Below are 27,910 nucleotides of genomic sequence, written 5' to 3' on the forward strand. Positions count from 1 at the left end.
TTTGGCCCAATTGCAAAGCGCTGCATCTCGCAGAAACCGAGCACAGCTCATCTAACACCATCGCTACTGTGAAGCATGGTGTTGGCAGCATCATCCTATGGGAATGCTTTTCAGCTGTAGGAACTGGAAGACTTATGATAGAGGGAACAACAAATGGAGCCAAATACAGGTAAATCCTTGAGTTGAACCTGCTTCAGAGTGCAAAAGACTTTGGACTGCGGTGAAGATTTACATTCCAACAGGACAATGACCCCAAGCATAAAGCCCAAGCAACACTGGAAAGGTAAAAATCGTCTGTCCTCGGTTGCAACACTCACTACCGAGTTCAAAACTGCCTCTGGAAGCAGTGTCAGCACAACAACTGTTCGTCGGGAGCTTCATGAAATGGGTTTCCATGGCTGAGCAGCCGCACACAAGCCTAAAATCACCATGCGGAATGCCAAGCGTCGGCTGGAGTGGTGTAAAGCTCACCGCCATTGGACTCTGGAGCAGTGCAAACGTGTTCTCTGGAGTGATTAATCACGCTTCACCATCTAGCAGTCCGACGGACGCAAGGAGAACGCTACCTGCTCGAATGCATAGTGCCAAATGTAAAGTTTGGTGGAGGAGGAATAATGGTTCAGGCTAGGCCCCTTAGTTCCAGTGAAGGGAAATCTTAATGCTGGAGCATACAATAACATTCTAGACGATTGTGTGCTTTCAACTTTGTGGCAACAGTTTGAGGAAGGCCCATTCCTGTTTCAGCATGACAATGCCCCCGTGCACAAAGTGAAGTCCATACAGAAATTGTTTGTCGAGATCGGTGTGGAATAACTTGACTGGCCTGTACAGAGCCCTGACCTCAACCCCATCGAATACCTTTGGGATGAATTGGAACCCCGACTGCGAGCCAGGCCTAATCGCCCAACATCAGTGCCCGACCTCATTAATGCTCGTGGCTGAATGGAAGCAAATCCCCGCAGCAATGTTCCAACATCTATGGAAAGCCTTCCCAGAAGAGTGGAGGTTGTTATAGCAGCAAAGGGGAGACCAACTCCATATTAATGCCCATGATTTTGGAATGAGATGTGTGATGTTCTGGTGTCCACATACCTTTGGTCATGTAGTGTATATACATACATACATACATATACACACATCGATTTGCACAGTGTGTGTGTGTGTGTGTGTGTGTGTGTGTGTGTGTGTGTGTGTGTGTGTGTGTGTGTCAGGACATAGACAATGTGCCCTCCTAACACTGCTGCCTTCAATCAGGTTTAAATCCACAACCTCTGATGCCATCAGGCAAGTAACTGCCAACACACCAATTATGCTGCAAAAATGTTTTATTATAAACTAAAACGCACTTGATGGATGCGACGAGTCTCGGTGCAGTGTAGGCTCAGAGATTGCTACCCTGCAAATTTATACCATAGTGTGGTAGCGGTGTGAGCAAATAGTTCTGCACAGTACTAATTTTAATTTTATATTTTTCATTTTGAGCTCCAAGTTGAACTTGACCTAGACTTAAACATGAAGCCCTGTGCCAAATATGCCGACTATAACGGCCCTCGTTGTGCAGTTATTCTGCCAATAGACAAAAACACAGACGACAGCTGCATGGGAGGAACTGTACGTGGGCCACTCATGGAGTCCTCCATGATCTAAAAAGCAGGAATAACAGACCACAAAACCACATCACCACCGATCATACCAAAATCTAAGAAGACAGCTGCAAGAAGATATTTGAAAACATTGCAGCCATTCATTTAAGCAACATCTTGCAACCATAATATTCAATGTAAAAAATGTCAACAAAAACAAATGAAAGAGGCCTGGCAGTCTGGCTGCAGTGCTTCCAAATCATTCTTCTCACTCATCTTCATAGTCTTCATCTTTTTTTTTTCTCTTTAAAACCTTTCTTCTTTGGTGTCAAACTTGTCAGGATATATAGGTTTACTGGAAGGACAGTTTTAATGACAAACAAAAGAAGTTGAATCTCTTGGACACCAAACTCAGGTATTAATCAACTCAAAGCAAGTACTAGTCTTCAGTTGCAGCTTCATCATCAGCTAAAGGGCTGGCAGAGTCCGTTTCTGGCTTCCACACTGGCTCCAGGATATGATTCGGGAGTTTTTCCAGTCGGTGCTAGGGTTGTGGAAGGGAGTGTGGAAGAGGGCAACAAGAAGGCATATACAGAAATTCCCGGCTGGTTGATAATGCTGGTTCAAAGGCAGTTATTTTCAAGGACTTACCCATGTAACCTCCATTGCGACACCTTCAGGGAGATTCCGCTGGATGTATTCAAGGAAGACACGAGCTGTGCTTCCTGTTATATGACGTACCTGTAAATATGAAAACACATTTCAATCAAAAGAGAAACATCTTTAGCCAACTAGACTTCAATGCACTTTTCATACCAAGAGTAAAATCAATAATGAAATTTAAAATGAACTGGGTTTGAGTGGATGGATGGGAAGAGATCAGTAATGTTGGAGCTTTCCTTGTCGTACTTATTGCGGCTCATCTGATGTAAATTAAAGGGGGGAATTGTGGTAGTAAGGTTTTGGAAAGGCTTGACATATGTTGTGTGGACATATGTTGTGTGGACATATGTTGTGTGCAGGAGACGAGATGGAAGGGAAGTGGTGTGAGAATGGTGAACGGTAGGCAGGGACAGAAATACAAGTTTGTGTGGCAAGGGTGTCCAGAGGGCGTGAATGGTGTTGGTGTCCTGTTTTCTGAGGAGTTTGTAGACAGTGTAGTGAGTGTGACTAGAGTGAGTGAAAGGTTGATGATGGTGAAAATGATGATTGGAAAGCTCTTGGTGAACATCATCTCGGGATATGCTCCGCAGGTTGGTCGGAGCGATGAAGAGAAGGACAAGTTCTGGTGTGCTATAGAGAAACTGATGGAAAACGTGAAAGATGAGGAAGTTGTTGTGGTAGGAGGAGACCTAAACGGACATGTGGGAAGGAGTATGGATGGTTTTGAGGGAGTTCATGGGGGTTACGGATATGGTGTGAGAAATGGAGAAGGTGAGAGGATTTTGGAGTTTGCTGATGGAGCTGATTTGTTGATTTGTAATACTCAGTTCCATAAAGAGGATAATAAGCTTGTTACAATGTTACATACACGTCAGGTGGGTCGACGACAACCGTTGACTACCTGCTGGTGCGCAGGCGAGATAGGGGGCACCTCCGGGACACAAAGGTGATCCTGGGGGAGGAGGCTGTTTCACAGCACCACTTGGTTGTCTGCGACATAAGGGTGAAAGGTGCGAGGAGAGCTCGGCGGGTGAAGTACCAACCGAGAATGAAGGTGTGGAGGTTGAAAGAGGTGACAGTGAGGGAGGCATTAAAAGAGAGGCTGAGTATGGTGGAGGATGATGGGGTTGAGCTTGAAAGTGGTTGGATGTCAATGAAAGATAGTCTGTTGGGAGCCGTTGGTGAGGTATGTGGATGGACAAAAGGACCACCGAGGCACTCGGAAACATGGTGGGATGATGAAGAAGATTGACGAGAAGAGGAAGAAGTTCAAGGAGTGGCAGAAGGCGAAGGGTATGGGGGCAGAAAAGGCAGAGCATGAAAGTTATAAGGCAGCCAAAAAGGCTGCAAAGAAAGAGGTAGCAAAGGCACAGGAGGCATGTAGGAAAATGTTCTGAGAGCGCTTGGATTCGGAAGAGGGTCAGAGAGCGGTATTCAGGATTGCAAAGCAGATAGCAAAAGAGAGGTGTGATGTGATGGGGGTGAGTTGCTTGAAGGATGAAGTGGGACAAATCGTTGTGGACCCAGATGGAATTAAAGGAAGATGGAAGAGATATATGGAAATACTGTTGAATGCAGAGAATGAATGGGATGGCAACATAAAAAGTAACCCAGTTTTAGGATCAGCAGAGAAGATAATGGAGAAGGAAGTTGAGGAAGCGATAAAAGCAATGAAGAGTAGAAAAGCGGGAGGGCCGACGGGAGTTGTGGGAGATATGTTGAAGGCAGCGGGAAATTGGGGTGTGAAGAGAATGACAGAGATCTGCAATCTGGTGGTGAAAGAAGGCCGCATTCCAGTGGATTGGGAACTGAGTACCCTCGTCCCTCTATACAAGGGGAAAGGTGACCCTCTGGACTGTGGCTCGTATCGAGCGATAAAGTTATTGGAGCATGGAATGAAGGTATTGGAAAGGGTGTTGGAGAGGAGGATAAGGAAGAAAGTGAAGATTGACGAAATGCAGTTTGGATTTATGCCAGGAAGAGGAACGACAGACACGCTTTTTATTGTGAGGCAGTTGCAGGAGAGGTATATGGAGAAGAGGAAGAAGTTGTTTCTTGGGTTTGTTGATCTGGGGAAAGCATTCGATAGGGTTCCACGTGAAGTAGTGACATGGGCATTGAGGAAGTTAGGAGTGGAGGAATGGTTGATCAGAGTAGTGATGGCAATGTACAAAAGAGCGCACACAGCTGTAAGGACGAAGGACGGGAACAGTGGTGAGTTTGAGGTGAAGGTGGGAGTGCATCAGGGGTCAGTACTAAGTCGACTACTATTTGTAGCTGTGATGGAGGTGCTGGCTCAGAACGTAGATGAGGGTTTACCGTGGGAGTTGTTGTATGCAGATGATCTGGTGTTGATTGCAGAAAGTATGGATGGACTGAAGGAGAAGATGAACAAGTGGAAGGAATGTATGGAGACAAAAGGTCTGAAGGTGAATATCGGAAAAACGAAGGTGATGGCAAGTGGTAAAGCATGTGGTGAGGTGGAAAGAACTTGGAAGTGGCTGTGTGCTGTGTGCAGCAAGGGTGCCAGAGTGAAATCCATTCAATGTACAATGTGCGCTGAGTGGGTTCATCAAAAATGTAGTGGTTTGAGAGGGTCATTAACCATTGTGGCAGCTACATTCAAGTGTAAGGTGTGCACAGAGGGAGCTGCAGATGGAGGAAATGTTGAGTTGGATCTTGGAGATGGCGTGAAGCTGGAAGGTGTGAAAACATTTTGTTACCTTGGAGACATGCTGAATGGAGAAGGTGGATCAGACTCGGCAACGGTTGCTCAAGTGAGATGTGCATGGAAGAAGTTTCGGGAACTGACTGGCGTGCTGACGAGGAGGGGAGTGTCATTAAAGCTGAAGGGAAAGGTGTATGCTGCATGTGTGAGAAGTGTTATGATTTATGGGAGTGAGACATGGGTAATGAACGTAGAGCAGCAACGAAGGCTGGAAAGGGTGGAAATGCGAATGGTTCGGTGGATGTGTGGAGTATCGTTGAGAGAGAGGAAGACAAATGATGAATTGCGAAAGATGATGGGAATAGAGCCTGTGATGGATGCTGTGAAGAGAAACAGGTTGAGATGGTTTGGTCATGTGTTGAGGAAGGATGAAAGTGACTGGTTGAAAAGAGTGATGGGAATGAATGTAGAAGGAAGTAGAGGACGGGGAAGACCGAGAAAGACTTGGCGAAAGATGGTCGAAGAAGAAATGCGGGCAAGGGGGTTAACAAGGGGAGATGCAGAAAATAGGGCAAAATGGAGAACATTGTCATGGGGACCGCAAGGCTAACCCCCGCTCTTGCAGGGAAAATGGCCTTAAAATGCCTGTTGTTGTTGTTGTTTGACAGAACTTACAAATCGGACAGGGCTTGACGTTAATGGTTGGCGGACTGTTTGGGACAGGAAATTTTGTCCGTTGGACATATTAAATCCTCAATAAACCTGTCTGAAGGACAGGTCACTTTAACCACCAGGAAGTTTAATAAACTCGACATATCTTTACCCCAAACAATTATTTTACTTGTAAAGCTACAATGATTAACAGTGATTAAGAGGATCTTTTTAAACCTGACCACCCCTGCAAAAACTACAAAGAAACAATGGCATTGCTCCACGTGCTCACCGTATGAATAGTCCCATGAACAGACTGTCCACAACGTTTTGAGATACCGTGCTATATAATCGCCTTTGGCCCCATCAATGAAGAATGGTGAAGAATCACTAAAATAATTTTAAAAGTCACATCTAGATCCGATTTCTCACCAAAATCTAATCAATCTAATCAACCCGTTTACCAAGTTTCATCCAAATCCGTCCATAACTTTTTGTTTGAGATATCGTGTTCACAGACAGACAAATCGACAAACAGGGGTGAAAACATAACCTGTCCAATGTCCATCTTTGGTGGTGGAGGTAAACAAAATGACAACAAGTAAACCTGACTTATCACAAGCTGCCAAAATAGGCCATTCTTCTCTGACACAAGCAAAAATAACAAAAAGAAAGAAAACGACACGACGTCATTTTATTTGTTTTATTCATTTTATTCGACCTCTGCTCATGAATCTGCATCAAGTTACCCACAAATTTTATGGCATGTTCGAATGTGCATTCTGCATTGCGCATTTAGATTTTGACCCATGGAGATGTAGCCTTACAATGAGGAGGGAAATCTTCAATATGCAAGATTTAACCCGCTGTTCTTGCAGATAAGCAATTTTACCTTTTGTTTGAGTTTTTTTTTAATGAACTCACAAAGTAGATGTTTTCTTATTTCTTTCTTTCCATCAAAACTTATCACTAAGCTGATTATCAGACTCCTGGTGCTTAAATTTTTTTTCTCACTTTGCTTTGGATCACATGCCACTTGCAAACCAACATATAGAGTGCCCGTTGAATGCACACCTGTAGATTCTGATATGCTACCATTCTGACAAATCTCGACTGAGAATCAATCATTCGACTCAGTGACAAAAATACTTGTTTACTGAAACGACAAAAACTTTTAATGAGGTGGCTGTTTGGTCGAGTAATTAAAGTTCTTTATTTCTTCACCGACTTGTCATGAACATTTATCATGTTTGTTCTCTGTTGCTAACCCAGATATGGCAAGCGTGATGAATGTGCCAATCACACCTCAGTATAAGCTGAGGGAGGCCTTTGCCTTGCAGTGGAATGGAATACGCTACTTCAAACTTTTTTATTTTTAGTCATTAAAAAAAAAAAATTCATTCCGTCAAGTTTGTGAACTCTGGGTTTATGCAACAGATTTACATTCTGCTATTATTGTTATGCTGGTGTTGCCCTGGTGTTGGGCTAGCGGCTAGGGTGCCAGCTTAGGATCCTAGGATCCTGGGTTTGAATCCCGGTCGATCGCTGAATTAACGCCAGGGGGGTTGACTCAGCCTGTCATCCTTCCGAGGTCGGCTAATTGAGTACCAGTTCACTGGTAATTCCCTGCTTGTCGTAAAAGGCGACAAAAAGGGTTGGCGGCAAGAAGGGCATCCGGCCGTAAAACATTGCTTCAAAAAGGGGACCGAAAAACAACAACAACCACGGTCCCCGAAAAAGGCCAACCCCCGCTTGCGGGGAAAAATGGCCTCTAAAGGTGGTTTTTTTTATTTATTGTTATGCTCGTTTTTGTACATTTTATTATCCAATAGCCAAACAATGTCTTTATGTATTTTATTTTTCTTCTTCATATGGTGAACTTCTTGTAAACTCATGACAAATGTCAATTAACTTACAATTATCAACAAATAACAAATAATTTGTCATGTTCAGTTCTGTCAATTTTATGATTAAACACCAACAAAAAAAAAATAAAGAAAGAGCAATAAGATTGCAGACCCTCGCCAAGACATGTTTTTCGTGTTTTTTAAGGCTTTTATGTTAAAACAAATATGGAGGCTTAACCACGTGACCGATGACACCATCGTTATTATTTTTTCTCCACCATTCTCCATATCCCGAGATGACGCTCAATAAATTTTAGCCTGATCGGATGAAGTTTTGTACTTGTCAAATTATGACGTCATAATGGAGGCAACTATGACATCATTAATATATATAATTCCCTATGGCGAGTTCTTTACAATGAGCCATGTCTCAATTTTTTCTATGCAGCACTTTCGGAGATATAAAGGTGCAAAGTTTTTCAGTTTTTCCAAGATGGCGCCCATACCACGTGACCTATGACGTCATAATTATCATTACAATTATACAGGAGGAGGCACACCTATGGTGAAAATTTCCTGTCAATCAGACCAACGGTTCAGAGAAAATCATATTTATTCTCTGCGGACAAACAAACGGATTCAAATGCAACACCCTCTCCTCTGGCATGGGTAAAAAAAAAAAAAAAATTTGTTAACCTTTGCTGTACTTCTGTGCCAAAGCATAGGTATTAGGGTGGTCCACAGATATATGTAATATTTAATACTATTAAAAATCTATTCTCCACAAGGATGCCCTTGTTCCTATTATATGTTCATAAAGATCATATGAACCAAATATGAGGTCAATTGGAACTTATTTAGAGGTTGCTCAAAAAATAACATTTTTTATTTATCCTGTTTTTTTTTTCAGATGGCAGAAACTCGCAGCTCTTCCACAGTTTGGTTGCTCGGCAAATCTGAAAAGGAAATAATATGTGGGGGACTACCAACCAAAGGACACACATTGCAGAAAATGGAGTACCATCACATACAAGAACACCATACAGTTCAGGAAAGTGCCAAACTTAGTGTACAAGCTGTGTGTGCATACTGGGAGAAAGCACGAATTCCATTGCAGAGAGTATATTCCTGTGAGTGCCAACTTTTGAAGTTGTATGATGCCTACAAACTGGTAAAGAAAAATAGAACCAAGACATTCGAAAACTATAGAGTGAAGGAGCAGATGTTCAAAGATGATCTTCAATCCCTCTTCGATATCTCACCAAATGATGCGCTTGAGAAAATGACGAATGAAGAAGACAAAGCATTCCTTATCATGCAGCAGCGTGAGGATCCCTTAAGTTCACTTATAGGATCTGTGGACAACACTCTGGCAGTGAAGGAGAACAGAAAGTGTATCAGGCTTGAGAATGAAGATAAAAGAAAGAAGAAACATGCTGCTGAGACTCTAACAGCAATGCAATCTGTTCCATCAACATCGGCTGTGGTTGATGATGATGATGTCTGAGATTGAAAGCTCCGATTCAGGGGACAATGAATTCAAACTCCAAAGTCCATCTTCTGCCAAACAGGCGAAAATGGCTCCCATCAAGGTGTTCACTCCAGCAATAGTGGCAACTCTGGACAGAGTAAATCTCTCAGATCGGCGTGCTATGTTTGTGGCCAGTGCTTTTGCACAATCTCTTGGTCATACCATTGAAGACATTTCTCTGTCACACAGTGGAATTTGTCGTGCTCGAATTCGTGGAAGGGAAATAATGGCCACTGAAGAAAAGGCAAATTTCTCATGTAATAGCCCACTCCTACTACACTGGGATGGGAAAATACTCCCTGATTATACTGGCAATCACAAAGAATCTGTTGATCGGGTAGCGATACTTGTAACTGGTATGAATACCGAGAAGTTGCTTGGAGTCCCAAAAATTCCCCAAGGCACTGGTGTAGCACAAGCAAATGCATGCATACAACTTCTTGAGGAGTGGAATGTCAAACAGTTGGTGAAAGGCATAGTGTTTGACACCACTGCATCCAACACAGGGCTGAGAAACAGAGCATGTACCCTCATTGAAGCAGGTTTGGATGCTAAGCTTGTCTGGATTGCATGTCGATATCATGTGTTTGAAGTAATGCTCTCTGATGTTACAACTAAAGTCATAGGACCCACTCGCGGACCTGAGATCAGACTGTTCAAGAGGTTTCAGAAACACGGGCTTTAATTGACAAGAAGAGGTTCCAAGTAGAAGATAAAATATTGTTACGGATCTCTACGTCGGCCTTTTTCCCCTTAAGAAGGGGGGATTAATCCCCTTGTGTATGACTGACCGACGTGAGTCCTGAAGTTGCCCAAGCTCCCTCCGGAGAGGCAGGTGAGCAACCCCGTTCGCGACCGCGGACAAGATGTTAATTGCCGAGCGGAGTAGCAGCCGCGGCACGAACCATTAGCAAGTAACTGACCCGATTCTCAAACGTTGGCCAAAATCGCGCCACAGGTGTTCAATGTGGAAACCTCAAAGACGAACGGATGTGAAGAAGAAGGCAAAAGTAGGAAGAACAAATATAATTTATTACTAACTATTATGTACAAGACCAAAAGAACCAAGCAGAAGGAAAGATACGAAAATAATTTACAGAAGGATGGAAGGACCAGAAGGACACAGTGCAACACTAACTTACCTATACAAACTTACTTATACCCCAGGACAAGACACACAAAACAGACGACAATCAGACTTACACAGGGAATGAAGGCAGGAACGAATGGCTGGAAGGAGAGTAAGGTTCAGTTGGAGCAGGAGAATGGTCGGGCCGGGAGTGAGCAGCCGCCGCCCCTCCGCACTCGGGTCCACACGGCCGGGATGCTCGCAGCAACACGTCGGAGCTTGTCGTGGCAAGGCTGGTTGGAACAGCGTCTCCTTTCCCAGAGCTCTCTATTCGGGCTCCTTCAACTCTCTGGCTCCCTCAATGACTTCGACCTTCACCTCCTTTACCAAGCAGTCCCTCACTGAACTCTTGCGTGCATCTCTCTCTCTCAATCATCTCTGTGGGGACGTCGCGTGACAGGTTATATAGGCCACACCCTCGAATCTTCGCGAACCTCCCCGGTCGTTCTGTCTCCGCCCTCTCAAGCCAAACCCCTCATCCTTGGTTGGTTGATCGGGGCTGGCTCACTCCTCCCTCAGATGACGAGGGCGGAGACACGCCTTTCTTCTCCGAACCGACCGCGTGTTCAATGGAGGGCGAATGCAGTTGGCAATTGCGGACAAATGGGGAATTGAAAGGGAATCTATCTTCTTTGAATTCGGTGCAATGTAGAGTCAACTAATGGGAAACACAACCTTAAACTAATACACATAATAAAGAAATAACTATTTAGAAGGGTATATGGTGGCCTGCGTGTATGTATATGGAGTAACTAAGAGGACGACCTTTGACCTTTACACACAAATCGGAGATATTTACAGGGAATCATTTCACTTACAGAGGGTGATATTTACAACAATTCTCAAATCCACAACACTGCACCCTCATCCTCGAGGCACGTGCTCGGGCCTATAAAACTTTAACTTACTGTGACACGTAGGTGTAGTTCCCTCTACATTTAACCTGACCCTGAGTGCGACAGTTTTAAAACACAAATAAGTATGTCCCCCTGCTGCATTGCACCCTGCCTAACAGATTTACGCCCACAGCTAACCGAATTGCGGAATTGTCTTCAAACTAAACATGAACAGTGGGGAGCATTATTTACAAGTGACGCTGACTGTATTTACAAAACGCAACCCAGGACCTGCGATTGTTCTTTTGGGGGGGGGGGGGGGGGGAGACAGCCTGCGCTGCATCGACGCACCAGCACCAATAAAGAGCACCAAAAAATGCACCAAAGTGCACAGTCACCACAGTTCAAAAAATTAAACAAACCCCTGCTGGTGGTCTTGCTCTTCGGCTCCCTCTGCTGGCCATTGTTCTTCCAGATGTTGTCTTTCTTTGTCTTCTTGATGGCGGCCTATTTGGAAATAATAAAAAGCACAAAACGTGTCCACTTTTTATTTATGGCCCACAGGGGCCGACTCGGGGTGGTTCACCTGTGTGGCATAGGTGCCACGTCACCGAGGTCCGCAAGCAAGATCCTGGGCCATCGTGGCCGGTTCCAGCAGAGGGGCCATGCCCCAACCCGTGGGGTCCATGAGTGGTGCTCAGCCACAGACATGTGGTCCATAAGGGGTGCATCGATGCAGACAGCTGGTTGCGGGGGTTCTGGCACACAATGGCGGACTCCCGCACGCTCCCCTCGGTGCCCAGAGAGCACGATCCATGGGTCGGGGAAGGAAGACAGAGAGGGCAGGTTAGCGAGGGGTAAGGTCACAAGGGTACACATCAATAAAGGCAATGCAAGGTGAGGTGCGTCTGGAGACTGAGCGGAGAAAAGCTCGTCCCTACCATACGTCACCCCCCCCCCCCCCGTTACCTACTCTACCCTTGCCCTTACCCCAGTATGTACAAAAAAAAAAATCTACACCCTTACCAATTCGTCACTACTGTCTCGTCTTCCCCATATTTCCCCTGTACCAAATTCGTCACCACAATCCCTCTAATCCAAAATTTGCCATCACCAATTCATCATCAATCCTCATAAGGAGGGAGAGATGGAACATCAACACAATGTCACACCCACGTCATGATGCGTCTCACAATCCAAAACATTTGCACAAAAAAAAAACAATAACATGGCATGGCGTGGAGCACCGTCGTTACCTCAGGTGAGTGGATGCAGATGGTGCAAGGAGATTTCCATCCTATCTACCTTCTAAATGACATTAACACACTTTGCACTACCCGGGGTCTTTCCCTGCCAATCCAATGGCCAACTTACTCTATGCGGTTTTAAGAACCAAATTCCCATTGACCAAACTGTGGTGCTTCATCAATTTGGGGTCTCACTCCCCCGATTCAACTCCCTGTGCCTTTGCACAATTTCAGGACTGGGTCGTGTGGCTCTCCCAGCAGGTCTACCCACCTGCACACCTCCACCACTGCAGTTGCCTCCGAGCTTACCTGCTCCTCACCCTAACCTATCTAACTGGGGAAGGCCCTCTGGCACTCTCCCCACTCGGTGCCCTCTCTGGCACTGGGCTACCCGGGTCCGTCCTTTGGATCCTCGGGCCCCATCCACAACAACTCTACCGGCTCCCAGAGCCCACCTGCGGCCTCACCTGGCCGAAATCCTCACAGTGGTGGAGTGCCCATTTAACTACACACACTAACAGGCCACACGCCCAGCCATTTCCACGTCACTAATGCACCCATCCAAACACCATTCTTCCACACGCACCACAGATGCCAATATCCAACCACAATTTACCTACTCCCTCTACCTAACTCTTAAACTACCCTCCCCGGGTATTCGTGATGGGGTCCATCCTCCCCATACACACCTTCGCACCATCCACTCCGCTCCACAGTTTCCACCATACTCAGTCCACACCATCCATTCCATACTCCATATATTCCAGACCATTTATTCCATACAACCATGCTCCATACACCTGTATTTGCAAACCTGTGCCATCACACCTGGTGCTTCCTGCAGCCTCCTTCCTCCCAGGCTTCTTCAATCATTCAATACAATGCACAACCACCTCACTCACTTTTCACAATACACTTCCGATTCTCAAACACACGGCATCTGATCTACCTGGTGCCCTGCTAAAACTTGCGCTTCCCCGTCGCCCCTTACATTATTGCGCTCCCTCGTCATTATCATCCATTCTAACCTCTCTATGTTCCCGACTACCTGTCCAATGTTGCTACTTAAATCTACAGTTACCTATGGTCATCTCTAGGTCCCTATACATTATCCTAACCCTCCCTCGGCGAACTTACACTGCCATAAACCCCATAGCTATTGCTCATGTGCCCCGTCGTGTGAGGGATGGTGGATTTGCCATCCCACCACATCGGGCATCTTCCACTATAAATTTTGCTCATCAAATTCCAGCCAATCAAAAATTTTCCAATCACAAATTCCCTATCCCTACCAAATGTACTTTAACTTGAGCCTCGGTGCGTCGTTACATCATTAAAACTCGGCTTCGCAAAGCCGAGCAATGAATGCGGGTGGTTCATTGCCGGCGGTTGGGTCCGTCCGGCATTCGGTGCAGGGAAGGAGGTTTACTCGGGCCGAGATTCCACGCACCATGTCGGCACGGAACCGTCCGATGCCCCAATCTCGGCCGGCGGTGCGCTGCAACCACAAGGGGTCGCCGCGCCAACCCTTCCCCCGTCCTCGAACCGGGCCGCCCGCTCCGCTTAGCGGAGCACGGACGCGACCGTGCTGAGCGAGGCCCGGCGGGGATCCCGTACGGCGGTTCTTTTGAAACCGCCGTGGTTACGATCCCCGCTGGTTCCCGCTGCACACAAAGCCCGGCACGAACCGAGGGCTTGCTTCGGCTAAAAGTCGATCTAACCGCTGCTCCGTTTAACGTCGATGCTTCACTTGCATGCTCACACCCCGCGTTCAGTTCCTTGCTCACCCATCCAGCTGTCTCCATACTCCTCGTCATTGCACCTTCTCTTACACACCCCCCAGGTACACTCATAGACTTCGTCACACACCTGATCACCGCACACCTTGGCACACACTCGTCGTTCGTACACCTCACCAACACACCTCTTCGCGCCCACTCCTCGGTCACATCCTCTGTGACAACCACGGGTGTGCACTCACCTGCACACCCAATCACATGCTTCACTACCAACTCAAGTGTGCATTCCCACACGCGCTCGACCATTCCAGGTGTGCATCCTTCCATTCCAGGTGTACATTCTCTCTCACCTGCCACAACCAACTCGTGCTCCGTGTCACTCTCACTACTCTCACCACCACACTCGGTCGCGCATTCACCCTTACTCTCGACAGCGCACTCTAAGCATGCACCCGTCCGTTACACCCCTCTCTCGTGCATCCTCTTGTGCACACTCTCCCGTTACGTCCTCCGTAACACTCACCACAGGTGTGCACTCTTTCGTTACATCCCCTGTAACACTCCCCATCACGCGCTTCCATGTGCCCCCCCGCACCTGCGCCACAACCAACTCACTCTCGACAGCACTCACTCACTCCTCGGCACGCACTTTTTCCTCACACACCCCTCCGTTCCACTCTGTATCTGTCGCGTCAATGAGGGCTCCTCTCCATCCCCTACTGCCGAACACCGCCCTGCATGCCCGGCACGTTCTAGTTTCCCGGGCCCTGGCGGGGGGGGGGGGGGGGGGGGGGGGTGTCTGAGGTCGGCTAGGCCGATCGATACGGGGCGGAGTTGAGGGCATCGGCTGGCGGGGACCGTCCCGGCGCGGAGCTCGACACTCCCACGCACGCTCCCCTTAGTCAGACCTCCTTGCACACCTCCTCTATCCATACACTCCGGACCAGTCATACACCTCACCATTGGTCCCTCACGAACACCCGGGTCTACACCAACACCTAAGCCGACTGAATCTCCCCTCACACCATATACATTTCCGAGTATATCGCCACTCACCTCGACACGTCTCCGCTCCTCCTCCGCCACCTGCAAATTCTTTATTTGGTCAGTAAGCACATCATCACGATTTGAGCACAGACCTTGCACATATTCCATCACCTCCTCCTTTATCTCCCTCTGAGTTTCCCTCCGTCTCTTCTTAATTTCACTCACCCCCTCTTCCACATTCTCTAATTTTTACTTCACCTCTTTCATTTCCTGGTGCGCCCCCTCAATTTCGTCCTCTAAGGTCACCTTGATCGTTTCTATGTGCGTCCTCACCTCCCGTTCTTTCGTCTCCATTGCCTCTGTCACCTCGTCCAACCTCTTTGTCAACCCCTCATGTACCATCTGACATTCCCTCTTCGTCGCTACCAGTTCCTTTTTTATTTCTTTCTGCGTCGCCTTTAACCCCCCGATTATCGCAGTGTTCTTTTCCACTTGCTCCACTAATTCCTTTTGTCCCACCGTCAGCTGTTCCACTCCCCTCTTCAGATCCTCTATGCCCCCCTGTAACCTAGCCGTACTATTTCTCACCTCTTTCTCCATACGCTCCTCACCTCGCTTTACCTCCTCGCGTACACCCGAGACCTCCTCGCCCATACCTCGTCTGATCTCCTCCCCCCATTTCTCCCATCTCTTTGGTAGATGCTGCCCTCATCTGTTCCAAATCATTCCTCTGGGCATCCAATTTAGTTTCCAACCCGATTTTCACCTCCTCTATCTGATCTCCCATCTGTTTAATTTCCCGGGAGGATTGCTCCCCGATCTCCCTCAATTTGCCTTCCATTGTGTTTTCTAACCCCCCTAACCCATTCTTCACCCCCTCCATCTGGTTCTCCTGGGCAGCCATTCTGTTTTCCAACCCCGTTAACCCCTCCTTCATTTCCCCGATTTGGTTACCCACGTCCTCCAGTTGGCCCCCCAATTTACCTTCTAGCCCTTCCAACCTGTTGTCTAACCCCTCAAATTTATTGTCTAAACCCTCAAATTTGGCTTCTAGCCCCCCGATTTGATTTCCCATATTACTTAACCCGTCTCTCAATTGCTCACTGGTACCCCTTGCTTCATCCCTCATTGCTCCCATTTGGCCTCCCAGTTTCTCACTCAATTTATCGCTCCGAGCATCCATTTTATTTTCTATTTGCTCCCCCATCTTCGCAATAAAGGGCCTCCATTTGCAGCATGAAAAGGCCCCAGTCCATTGGCGGCGCTGCTACGGTCACGGGCGCGGCGACATTTGGTGCCGCTGCAGCATCGTGCGCGAGGGCGCCATCTTGTGCGCCTGAACCCTCTGCAACCACATCCTCATTGCTTTCCTCCTCCATTATTCCCACTTCTTCCCTGGGGTCCTGGGTCACTTCTACCCCTTCTAAATCTACTCCCACCGGCACCCGATCGCCTTGACTATCCATGGCATGATTTTAAATTTAGGAATATAAAATAAAATTTTGGGCCACTCGTAATTTGAGTGCGTTAAACGCACTTCGGGTCTGAATCGCGCTCCTGACACCAATTGTTACGGATCTCTACGTCGGCCTTTTTCCCCTTAAGAAGGGGGGGATTAATCCCCTTGTGTATGACTGACCGACGTGAGTCCTGAAGTTGCCCAAGCTCCCTCCGGAGAGGCAGGTGAGCAACCCCGTTCGCGACCGCGGACAAGATGTTAATTGCCGAGCGGATTAGCAGCCGCGGCACGAACCATTAGCAAGTAACTGACCTGATTCTCAAACGTTGGCCAAAATCACGCCACAGGTGTTCAATGTGGAAACCTCAAAGACGAACGGATGTGAAGAAGAAGAAGGCAAAAGTAGGAAGAACAAATATAATTTATTACTAACTATTATGTACAAGACCAAAAGAACCAAGCAGAAGGAAAGATACGAAAATAATTTACAGAAGGATGGAAGGACCAGAAGGACACAGTGCAATACTAACTTACCTATACAAACTTACTTATACCCCAGGACAAGAGACACAAAACAGACGACAATCAGACTTACACAGGGAATGAAGGAAGGAACGAATGGCTGGAAGGAGAGGAAGGTTCAGTTGGAGCAGGAGAATGGTCGGGCCGGGAGTGAGCAGCCGCGGCCCCTCCGCACTCGGGTCCACACGGCCGGGATGCTCGCAGGAACACGTCGGAGCTTGTCGTGGCAAGGCTGGTTGGAACAGCGTCTCCTTTCCCAGAGCTCTCTATTCGGGCTCCTTCAACTCTCTGGCTCCCTCAATGACTTCGCCCTTCACCTCCTTTACCAAACAGTCCCTCACTGAACTCTTGCGCGCATCTCTCTCCCTCAATCATCTCTGTGGGGGCGTCGCGTGACGGGTTATATAGGCCACACCCTCGAATCTTCGCGAACCTCCCCGGTCGTTCTGTCTCCGCCCTGTCAAGCCAAACCCCTCATCCTTGGTTGGTTGATCGGGGCTGGCTCACTCCTCCCTCCGATGACGAGGGCGGAGACACGCCTTTCTTCTCCGAACCGACCACGTGTTCAATGGAGGGCGAATGCAGTTGGCAATTGCGGACAAATGGGGAATTGAAAGGGAATCTATCTTCTTTGAATTCGGTGCAATGTAGAGTCAACTAATGGGAAACACAACTTTAAACTAATACACATAATAAAGAAATAACTATTTAGAAGGGTATATGGTGGCCTGCGTGTATGTATATGGACTAACGAAGAGGACGACCTTTGACCTTTTCACACAAATCGGAGATATTTACAGGGAATCATTACACTTACAGAGGGTGATATTTACAACAATTCTCAAATCCTCAACAATATTTTCCTATAACCTTGTTGAACGTCAGAATATGATACATTTGTATGCTGCTGCACTGGAAGAACAACACCCACGTGATGACTATGAATAACTTCTGAGACTATGCCATACATGTCTGGGTGGATGTGAGGCCAGAGAGGTGAAATTCCGTGCCCCAGGAGCTATGCACAATGCCCGTTGGATGATGAAAGCCATATATGCTCTCAAGATGGTTCTCTTCAAAGACCAAATAAAGCCAACATCACATGAATTGAAGGGAATCACACAGATTGCTCTTTTTGTTGCAGTTGTGTATGCGAGATTCTGGCATGAGGCGCCGCTACCCACAAAGGCACCTCTCAATGATTTGCTTCTTCTTTCAACCCTTGATTCTTACCCAGATATGGTTGTCTGTGAAACTGCTGTCAAAGCATTCACTAGACACCTCTGGTATTTGTCAGAACACCTTGCTGCATTAGCTCTTTTTGATAGCCGGGTGGATGATGAGACAAAGGCAAAGATGGTGAAGAACTTCAAGCGGGCTCCAAAGCCAAACAATCTTCATGGGATAGTTGCTAAAGCCTTCAGGCTTTCTGACTCAGTGGACACCTACATCACAAGTCGATCTCTTGAATTATTTGGTGTTGTCATCTCAGATTCTGACAAAGAAGTATCACTGAGTTTTCTGGAAAAGGAGCCACACCTCTGGAACACAGACAACTCATACCAAGAGCTTGAGAAGAAGATACGCAGCATGAAGGTTATCAATGACTGTGCTGAGCGAGGTGTTGCTCTCATCCAAACTTTCCATGACACTGACCAAGAATGAAGAGCAGAAGCAATTTGTGTTGAGAGTTGTGAAACTTCATTGTGAAAACTTTCCAGTGTCAACCAAAGCCATCTTGTCAAAGAAGTAGGCAATGTTTTGAAACACAAGTTTCTGAAAACAATGTTACGTAAAATCATTCAAATTATGTGTATTGTGATGTTTACTTTGTTTTAATTGTTCTGATAGATTTGTTTTATCGTCTCTGATAGATGATTTATTTTTCCGATAATTGATTTATTGTCAAATTAATACATGAATGTTTAATCTACTGTTTTGTTTTTAATCTTAATTTGACTATATGAATGAACATTGAACAATGAACAATTGAACGTACAATGGTACATTGTACATAATTATTTATTAGTTCACAAACAAACAATAACAATAATAAATAATTTGAGTAATTGAAAATAGATAATTATCTATGAATTGATGTATGATGCTAAAAATTCTGTATCTTATTATTCATTAAAATTTGTCAACATTTTGAGCAACCTCTAAATATTGTCCAATCAAGCTCAAATTTTCACCACAAACTACTTTCTTGAATAGGAATAGGGGCAGGCTTGTGGAAAAATGAAAATCCAATCTTCAAATTTTTGGACCACCCTAATAGGTATAGTATTTTCAAAGTGTGGAGAACACCAAGTTAATTGGCGACAGGGAACAAATAGTTTATCGAAATGTTTGGGTGCAAGTGTTCAACAATGCTCTCTTCTTTAACGTCAAGTATTCAGCATAATCGACCACGAAACTTGGGTACAACTCTTGGTATAACCATTCTTCCACCAAACTTTTATAGACTCACTTCCTACCTTACTCCATCTCTCATTATTTTTCTCACTCAATCTGCTTACACAGTCTCTCACCTTCACCTCTTTCCACAGCCCAAGTCATGTACCCATTACCCGACTCACGCAAAGTGAAGCGCGTGGTTATGCAATTGGTTCACTTTGTCTATCTGTCTACAGATGTCCGTCTACGATTGAGGATCTACTTAATTTCAATTGAATTATATATTTTTGAACGCCGTAGAACACAAATCAGAGAGTACATGTGAGATTCAGCATTCAGACAAATACAGTGGCGCCTGGCACTCATTGTTTAGTGCAAAGCGCAAAGCAAGAGTTTAACGACGCTGTCCCATGTCCTTTTTCTCAAGACCGCATAACGATGTAAGGTATTCTATAAACTCCCAAGTTCTTCAAGTGAATGTGACCAACCTCAAAAACACGGCCATATGTGCGCATCTCATACTGCACGCGGTGGTTTTTGTAGATGTGAACCGATTTCAGGAGTGTAAATCTTTCAAACACCTTCTTTGGCACCCAACTGCATGAATGCATTAAAAGAGCAACACCATTATTAGGACAACGAACTTCCAAAAGCTTGCATGCTCATCTGTTACTCAAACCCATTTCGTCCGTACTTACATTTTGTCCAATGTAATTTCCAGTTCACGTGCTGCCAGGGACACAAAGAACTCATAGCTGTCAAGCACAGCCGTGTCGTGACCTTTTACCCTGACTATGAGCTGCCGAAAAAGGTCATCAGGTTCATTTGTAACTGTGAACTTGAGTGGTGGTGGTGGAATTGAGAAAAAGAAATCATTGAATTATATTAAGAATAAACAAGATGAAATAAAACGAAACAATAGAAATGTACAGAGTTCAGCCCAAAAGCACCAACACACGTTGACTCGAGATAACAATTATTCTGTTGTTTGGCTGATAACCTATTTTGAGGTTGTCCCAGTTAATCATGCAAGCAAAGAACAAGCCATGTGCCATGGGACTGCCTGCCACAGCAGTGAGGCCTGATGGACCAAGGCTCATTTAAAACAAGTCTTGAGGACTTGCTGAGCTGTTATACCCCTCTCAGAAGCTTGATTGGCAAAATGTGCCGACAGTGCTTCAACACAGCGAGGAAATCAATCATCCCTTACATGCAGGACACCTGCAGGTCAGAAGCAAAAGGTTGGAGCCAGTTTTACCGGGCAATAGTCATAGTTTTATTGTTCTACCTAAAAATATAGCTCAAGCAATGAACATTTTACGCACGCATGCACACAAACCTTAATGCATGAATACTCAACCTCACACAGCAAATGTGTCCACTATTACAGCTAAATAGGAGATGGCAAGTTTCAAATCATCCACCTTATGGTACAGGCCTATCGGCTTATGATTTTCATCTCATTGGACCGCTCGAGGAATATCTGGGTGGCAGTAGGTTTGTGAATCATAGACATCCCAGCTCGTCTGAAATGGCTATGTACCCATCCTGGAGATTTTGAAGCAGAAGGGACACAATGACCTAACAGAGTGATGGGATAAGAGCTTTCGTGTAGCAAGGGAAATGTCAACTTTCAGGTACTTCACCATCAACTAAATATCAAAAGTCCAATGTAGCCTTGAACCACCCTCGTGTGTACATACGAGTCAAGTGACATTCTAAACGAGTCAGGCGAAATCAAATGCACAACAAACTGTCATTTAAACTCCTGCAAAACACCAGAGTAATCAAATGGGAATTCTGCTCGAGCAAAATCAAATAGCGCAAATCTCTCAGCAAAGAGGCACACTGTCAAGGTGCAAGTTAATCGGCACACAAATCTGCACAAGGCATCAGTCAGTAAGCATATACTGAGTGAGTGAAGGATATCAGCAATTTTGGAACTTGTGCTATAAATGTATAGCTGCAGTAAATGGTTTCCAAATTCCCCACAATGCATGTGTGCACCCTCATGAAATCATACTGAAACGAGAACACTCAGTAGAGAGCATACCTCCGCCTGGATGGCCATATCACTCAATGGTGGAGAATCACTTAAAAATTAAATAATTCTCATATCCAAAATCCAAATCCATATTCATATCTTCACCAAAATCGAATTGATTCTTCCTTGTCACACACAACCTGTCCAACAAGTTTCGTCCAAATCCGTCCACAACTTTTTGAGATATCGTGCTATATATCGTTTTTGGCCATATCTCTCAATGGTGAAGAATCACTTAAAAAATTATAGTAGCCAGATCCGAATCCGGATCTTCACCAAAATCGAATCATTTCATCTTTGTGATATATGCTACATCTCTGCCAAATTTTGTCCGAGTCCATCCACAACTTTTTGAGACATTTTGTTCACAAACAAAGACAGACAAACAGACAAACAGGGGTGAAAACATAACCTCCATCCACCTTTGGTGGCGGAGGTAATAATGCAATTCTCTGCACTGGCGTCGATCAGCTCACTACGATCGCCTCACATCGCTACATGGCTACAGACAAGCAGGCTTGGTTGGTTTAACTGAGGATAATGACCTGAATCATAACACAAACATTTTTTGTACAAATTTATTTGTAATATTGGTGATATTATTTATTTGTAATCTATAAAGATTCAAGTGATCTAAAGCTCTAAATGGTCAAGGGTCCAAGGGGTCTAAAAGCATCTTTCAGGTCTTTGCGGTCTTAAGGGCCTTCATTTCAAAGGGATTGCAGTGTTATGATTATATTTACTATATTATTTTTAATGTTATTATTGTTATTATTATTGGTTCACGAGTTATCAAACAGTGACCACTATATTCATCATGGGTGTGTGTCTGTGTGTCTCTGTCCGCAAAATAACTACCCGATGATATCATCCGATCTTGATGAAACTTGGGTGGGAGGTTGATATCATGATCTAGTTGTGTCCTGCCTAGATTGGGCGTATTGCGCCCATTGTGGGCGGAGCCACACCCGAAAAAGATGTCTTTTTAGGGGGTAATAGATTTCAAGCTACATCTTCTCCGAGGGGTTTGGTGGAATCTGACAGGGGTTTCGGTATTTGGTTTGGCCAATGCCATGTGTCTAGCCCCACGGAGCTCGATTTTTATTTTCGCCCCAAGGTCAAGGTCACAAGGTCACGAAATTTAGAAAAGTCGATTTTTGATGGTTTTATTACATTGTTCGCTTCCTGATCGGGTGAAATGTCGTACATGATCCTATATTATCACATACATCATGAAATACAAGTTTTCCAACAAATTTCAGAATCTTTTACTTTGACCTTTGAAGGTCACAAAGGTCAAATTTTCAAAGTTGTCGGAATCGAACCGAATTTTCGGTATTGTGTAGCTAACTAACCTCATAACTGACTATACATTATTTTCTATCTCATGTCAAGGTCAGTAACCTTCGTTTTGACATTTCAAGGTCACAAAGGTCAAATTTTCAAAGTTGTCGCAATCTAACCGAATTTTCGGTATTGTGTAGCTAAGTAGTCTCATAACAGATAATACATTCCTATTTATATATTTTCAATGTCGGTTTTGACCGTTGTCATTTGTTATGGATTCGGCCCTAATGATTGTTGTTATGATTATTGTTGTTGGTTCGAAGTATTCTGGTGATTGTGGTTGAAGGGAAAGGGTTATTATAGTTAAAAGATTTAAAAGCGCTCCTGGTAAAATGTGGCCGGAAATTCGGATTGTGACCGGAAGGGGTGGAGCGAGGGAGAAAGGAGGCGGGAGGATATCGTGAAGAGACGTGGTCGTTTTAGCTCCGGGCCGAGCGGTCGACGTACAGTGCGAGTGAACTTTGCATCCTTGAAGGGAAGTTCGGGCGATAAGAGACATCGCCGGAGTGCGTGGAGCCTGTGTCGTCGGGGATCCTCATTGAGGTTCCGGAGGATCCTGGCCTAAAAGACCGGGTTCGAGACAAAGACGTCCGCCATCTTCGCCACGCGAGCAACTTGCAGTGAACCGGGTTTGGTCGTGTCAGCTGGGCATTATTCCCCGGTGGTTTGCCGGGGACGGCTGTGCCAGAAAGGGCACGTGAGAATTATACGGAAGCTCACGGATTGAACCGCAAAAGTTGTACGTCGGAGTGCCTCTTTGTGAGGTTCCTTTCCACCGCTGTATTGCTGGGTGCTGAACAACGTGACTTTGGGGTCGTCTCGATCGCCTACGCCTCAATTGACTTTAATCGGGCCTTGACTCCCCGATCGCGGGAGCGCACAGAGACATTGGGACTTCGCCTTGGAGGGGTGCAGAGACATTGGGACTTCGCCTTGGAGGGGTGCAGAGACATTGGGGAGGTGCCGTGAGTTTGGGGTTAAGGGGCTTGATATTGCCCCCATTGTTGTATGGCTTTTTTGTGTGATTTCTAATATATTATTGTTTGTTCATAACCTGGTGGTTGCATTATTGATTTGACTGTTTCATTTGCTGCTTCCATTGAGGGTTTCATTATTTGCGTGATTTCAACCAAGGATAACATCTTTCTGCCGGGGACCCTCTCGGGGTTTGGAGGTCTACCGAGACCAGAGGTAGGGGGAGGACCCCGTAACACATTGAATACCGCTCGCTCGTGAACCATCGTCGTCGTCTCCTGACTTGCTATTATTATTAATATTATTATTATTATTATGAAAACGATACTACTGTATTAAGAAGCCTGGGGTAATTTGTCCGAAGCATTCTGAAGGTGAGGCATGAAGGCATGAAGCCTAAGGCCTATACGTACCTGTCGTTGGAAGACCCATAATGCCCATGCTTTCGATATTTGATGGTCATTTTAACAACCAGTTTGTTTGTGATTCACACTGAATGAAAAATGTAAAGGTAGAGCATGGCGATTGTGATATATGACACGACCACGTTTGGCCTAAACGGCATATAAATAAAAATTGCGGTGTGTGGAGTCAGCCATCGTAACGGCATCACAGACGTAATCACATCACATCACATCACATCACATCACATCACTCCTATAATGTGACCAGATCCTCGGCTCCGATTGGTGTACGTTTGCGAGGGACATGCATACATACGGACAGACAAACACTGTTCTAGATGGCTTTGCCCTATGGGTTACACCATAAAAACGGCTGGGCCAATCACCACCAAAGTTTGCATACGTGCTCGGAGTACCGTAATTTGTGATTTGCGCCCACACACTGAGAATAGTGCAAGTGGTTTAACCACTGACCCCTTGCCAAAGGCAGCTGGTATTGACATATTTTTCCACTCCTGGGTGGAACGGTTGTTATTAAAAGGAGACACGTCTATCCATCCATCACATGAAGAAGCAGAGCCTCAAGTAGGGAGGAGGTATCGGCACTATATTTTACTCCTGGTGGGAGCATGTATTTTGATTTTAAATACCGTACTCTTTTACCGTACTCTTGTTTTAAAGCATCAGTGCTGCCGACGCAGTTTCATGGCAAGGGTTATACTGGGCGGTTTGCCATTGCCTTTCCAGTGCTATTTGTCCATGCCTTATCCTTTGAAAGGCCAAGTGTCAAAAAAGTGACCCAATTTCATCTTTTTTGAAATACCAACTTCTTTCCTGGAAGTCCTTGGTGTCCTTGTGTTTATACTTCTCCCACCCCACCCCCCCCTCCCCTTCCCACACGGCCTCCCCCCAAGCCCTCTCCCTCCCACACATTCCCGATGTCCCTCACAAATGTTGTGTTTATGTGCTTCCCCTTCTCTCCCCATCTTGTCTACCGCTCCCCTTTTTGTACACTTTGTTTGTTTGTGTGATAAATGTTAGCTCTTTCACGAGCCTCGATTATGTATACAAAAAAAAGGAAAAAAAAGTAACACATACCATTTAAAAAAGAAATAAAGTCTGTGGTAGCACTGCTGGGGTTTGAACCACCGAACTCCGAGACTCAGAGTGGATGCTCCAACTCCTCCAAGAGGATTTGACCGAGGAAGCTAAAACTTTCAGGAATTAATGAGAGAACATTGAAGTTGTGCCTGTGCAAGTTTCGTTTGCCTCCATCAAGTTTTAGAAAAGAAAACTTTTTTTCATCCATCTTGGCATTTTCTTCTTTTGGGTGGAGGGGGAGATTGAGAGATAGGGGTTAAATTGGTATTATCCAAGCTATACAACTACGATAAGTGCACATGAGCAGTACGCCTTTATTTGCTTCATATATGTAACCTGGGTAATTTTTATTTTTGGGAGCAATGAAGGCAGTGGTCTGTTGCCTATACACCACCCAAATAAAGGGACGGGTCACAAGAATGCGGTGCATGCTTGGAACATGATCGCGCCAGGTAGGGTGGGTACTTTGCTATAGTATTAATAATCATAAATATAATAACATGACTCCCGGGCTGTTCCCGCAGGGAGCGGGTGCTTATCGTATTTGGTAATAAAGAAACAACCAAAGGAGCAATTTTAGGGACAACGAAGCAAACCACACATACCAGGTGAGTGTCTGTGCTGGGCTTATTGCTATTACCAACTTTAACCATTGATGTGGAAGAGGCATTGATCGATGGACCAGTAGAAAAGGGAACAGATTTCAATCTGAGAAAAAGATCAGGGAGATTCATGGAGCATATAAGCATACAAAACACAACGTGATGTATTCCTGCCATTATCACCAGGAAACAGAAGTTTAGGGTCACAACAACAAAAATGCAATCAAAGATCACAAAAACGTCGACAAATTAATATACCTACCTGTAGGAAGAGTCATGAATAGGACAAGATAAATGCTCTCCACCAGAGAGTATCCATGACAGTGACTGTGAAGAGGGGAAAAAATACATGATTCAAACAAGGGAAGAAACCAGGAGTCAGCTACTTGACAAGAGGATGGGAGGGGGGAACAAGGAGTGGGAATGGGGGGGGGGGGGGGGCAAGAGGAGGAGGTTGGGAGGAAAGAGGAGAGCGGTGGGAGCAAGAGGAGAGGGTGGGAGCAAGAGGAGAGGGTGGGGGAAAGAGGAGAGGGTAGGGGCAAGAGGAGAGGGTGGGGGCAAGAGGAGAGGGTGGGGGCAAGAGGAGAGGGTGGGGGCAAGAGGAGAGGTTGGGGGCAAGAAGAGGGGGTTGGGAGGCAAGAGGAGCGCGGTGGGAGCAAGAGGAGAGGGTGGGGGCGAGAGGAGGAGGTTGAGAGGCAAGAGGAGAGCGGTGGGAGGCAAGAGGAGAGGGTGGGAGGCAAGAGGAGAGGGTGGGAGGCAAGAGGAGAGGGTGGGAGGCAAGAGGAGAGGGTGGGAGGCAAGAGGAGAGGGTGGGAGGCAAGAAAAGAGGGTGGGGACAAGAAGAGGGGGTTGGGAGGCAAGAAGAGAGGGTGGGGACAAGAAGAGGGGATTGGGAGGCAAGAGAGGGTGGGGGCAAGAGGAGAGGGTGGGGGCAAGAGGAGAGGGTGGGGGCAAGAGGAGAGGGTGGGGGCAAGAGGAGAGGGTGGGGGCAGGAGAGGGGTTGGGGCAGGAGGAGAGGGGTTGGGGCAGGAGGAGAGGGGTTGGGGCAGGAGGAGAGGGGTTGGGGCAGGAGGAGAGGGGTTGGGGCAGGAGGAGAGGGGTTGGGGCAGGAGGAGAGGGGTTGGGGCAGGAGGAGAGGGGTTGGGGCAGGAGGAGAGGGGTTGGGGCAGGAGGAGAGGGGTTGGGGCAGGAGGAGAGGGGTTGGGGCAGGAGGAGAGGGGTTGGGGCAGGAGGAGAGGGGTTGGGGCAGGAGGAGAGGGGTTGGGGCAGGAGGAGAGGGGTTGGGGCAGGAGGAGAGGGGTTGGGGCAGGAGGAGAGGGGTTGGGGCAGGAGAGGGGTTGGGGCAGGAGGAGAGGGGTTGGGGCAGGAGAGGGGTTGGGGCAGGAGAGGGGTTGGGCAGGAGGAGAGGGGTTGGGGCAGGAGGAGAGGGGTTGGGGCAGGAGGAGAGGGGTTGGGGCAAGAGGAGAGGAGTGGGTGCAAAAGGAGGCGTGTGGGGGGAAAGGGTAAGAAAGCTTTAGTAAGATATCGAATAAGCTCTGTATTTCAACACTAATCACATTATTCGGGATTAAAAGGAATCTCAAAATCACATCGTCTTTGGTTGCTGCACGATTTCAACGGATGTGTTCCATTACCAATCAGCTTGCTTTCGCTTCCCAAGCCAGCCATTGCGAGGCAACCAATTTTTGGATTGCTCACTTAAGTGGTTAAGCCACTTGGCGATCGCTCTGCAAGCCGAATGGTAATGGAACATACCCCAAGTTCCTCAAATGCTTATTCCTGAAAACGGGATAACAGAGACCCATGTACTATGTGGATGCACGCCGGTGACAGCTCAACCCCATCAAATGACCTTACCCAGTTGGAAGCTAGTTGTACAGGAGAAGGCCGATGTCGGAAAGTTAAAGGAGAAATACGATGGGACAAAAAGTACAAGCCACGACAACGTGCATAAGGGACCCGCAACGTATTTAATAACAGCATGTCAACAAAAGTGAAACACTAAATAAACGGATACGGAAGTAGTGTCTTTGCAATAAATAAATATTAAAATATATATAATTATAGTGTGAGCCTGCTTCAACACTTCCATAAACCTCTTGTTTAATAATACATGTTTTACAATAACAATTATAATAAAAAAGATTTAAAATTAACTTATCATAGGAACTAGTG

General features: G+C 46.1%; 2 protein-coding genes across 2 annotated transcripts in view; both read right to left on the reverse strand.

Moving 5' to 3' along the window:
• LOC144888560 (protein FAM200C-like) overlaps positions 1-27,910 on the reverse strand; it is a 143,878-nt gene that overhangs the window by 74,750 nt on the left and 41,218 nt on the right. The window lies entirely within an intron of this gene.
• Positions 1,308-27,767, reverse strand: MRPS10 (mitochondrial ribosomal protein S10). Its single transcript, XM_068133701.2, has 7 exons — positions 27,593-27,767; positions 25,998-26,062; positions 25,739-25,841; positions 19,961-20,100; positions 19,751-19,859; positions 2,235-2,324; positions 1,308-2,127 (listed from the first exon to the last, which is right to left on the reverse strand). Exons 1-7 carry the CDS (start codon positions 27,716-27,718, stop codon positions 2,023-2,025), a joined length of 738 nt encoding a protein of 245 aa, XP_067989802.1. The 5' UTR covers positions 27,719-27,767; the 3' UTR covers positions 1,308-2,022.

Source organism: Myxine glutinosa, chromosome 1, assembly GCF_964187855.1.
Source record: "Myxine glutinosa chromosome 1, kmMyxGlut1.1, whole genome shotgun sequence".
Classification (NCBI taxonomy): Eukaryota; Metazoa; Chordata; class Myxini; order Myxiniformes; family Myxinidae; genus Myxine; species Myxine glutinosa.

What these genes read in the sequence shown, in the direction of transcription:
- MRPS10 (XM_068133701.2), bottom strand. Translation starts at nt 27,718, where the DNA reads ATGCTGTTATTAAATACGTTGCGGGTCCCTTATGCACGTTGTCGTGGC. An exon ending in ATTCATGACTCTTCCTACAG is followed by an intron (nt 25,842 to 25,997) that starts GTAGGTATATTA and finishes TCTTTTTCTCAG; the next exon opens with ATTGAAATCTGTTCCCTTTT. An exon ending in CATATGGCCGTGTTTTTGAG is followed by an intron (nt 2,325 to 19,750) that starts GTTGGTCACATT and finishes TCATATTTACAG; the next exon opens with GTACGTCATATAACAGGAAG.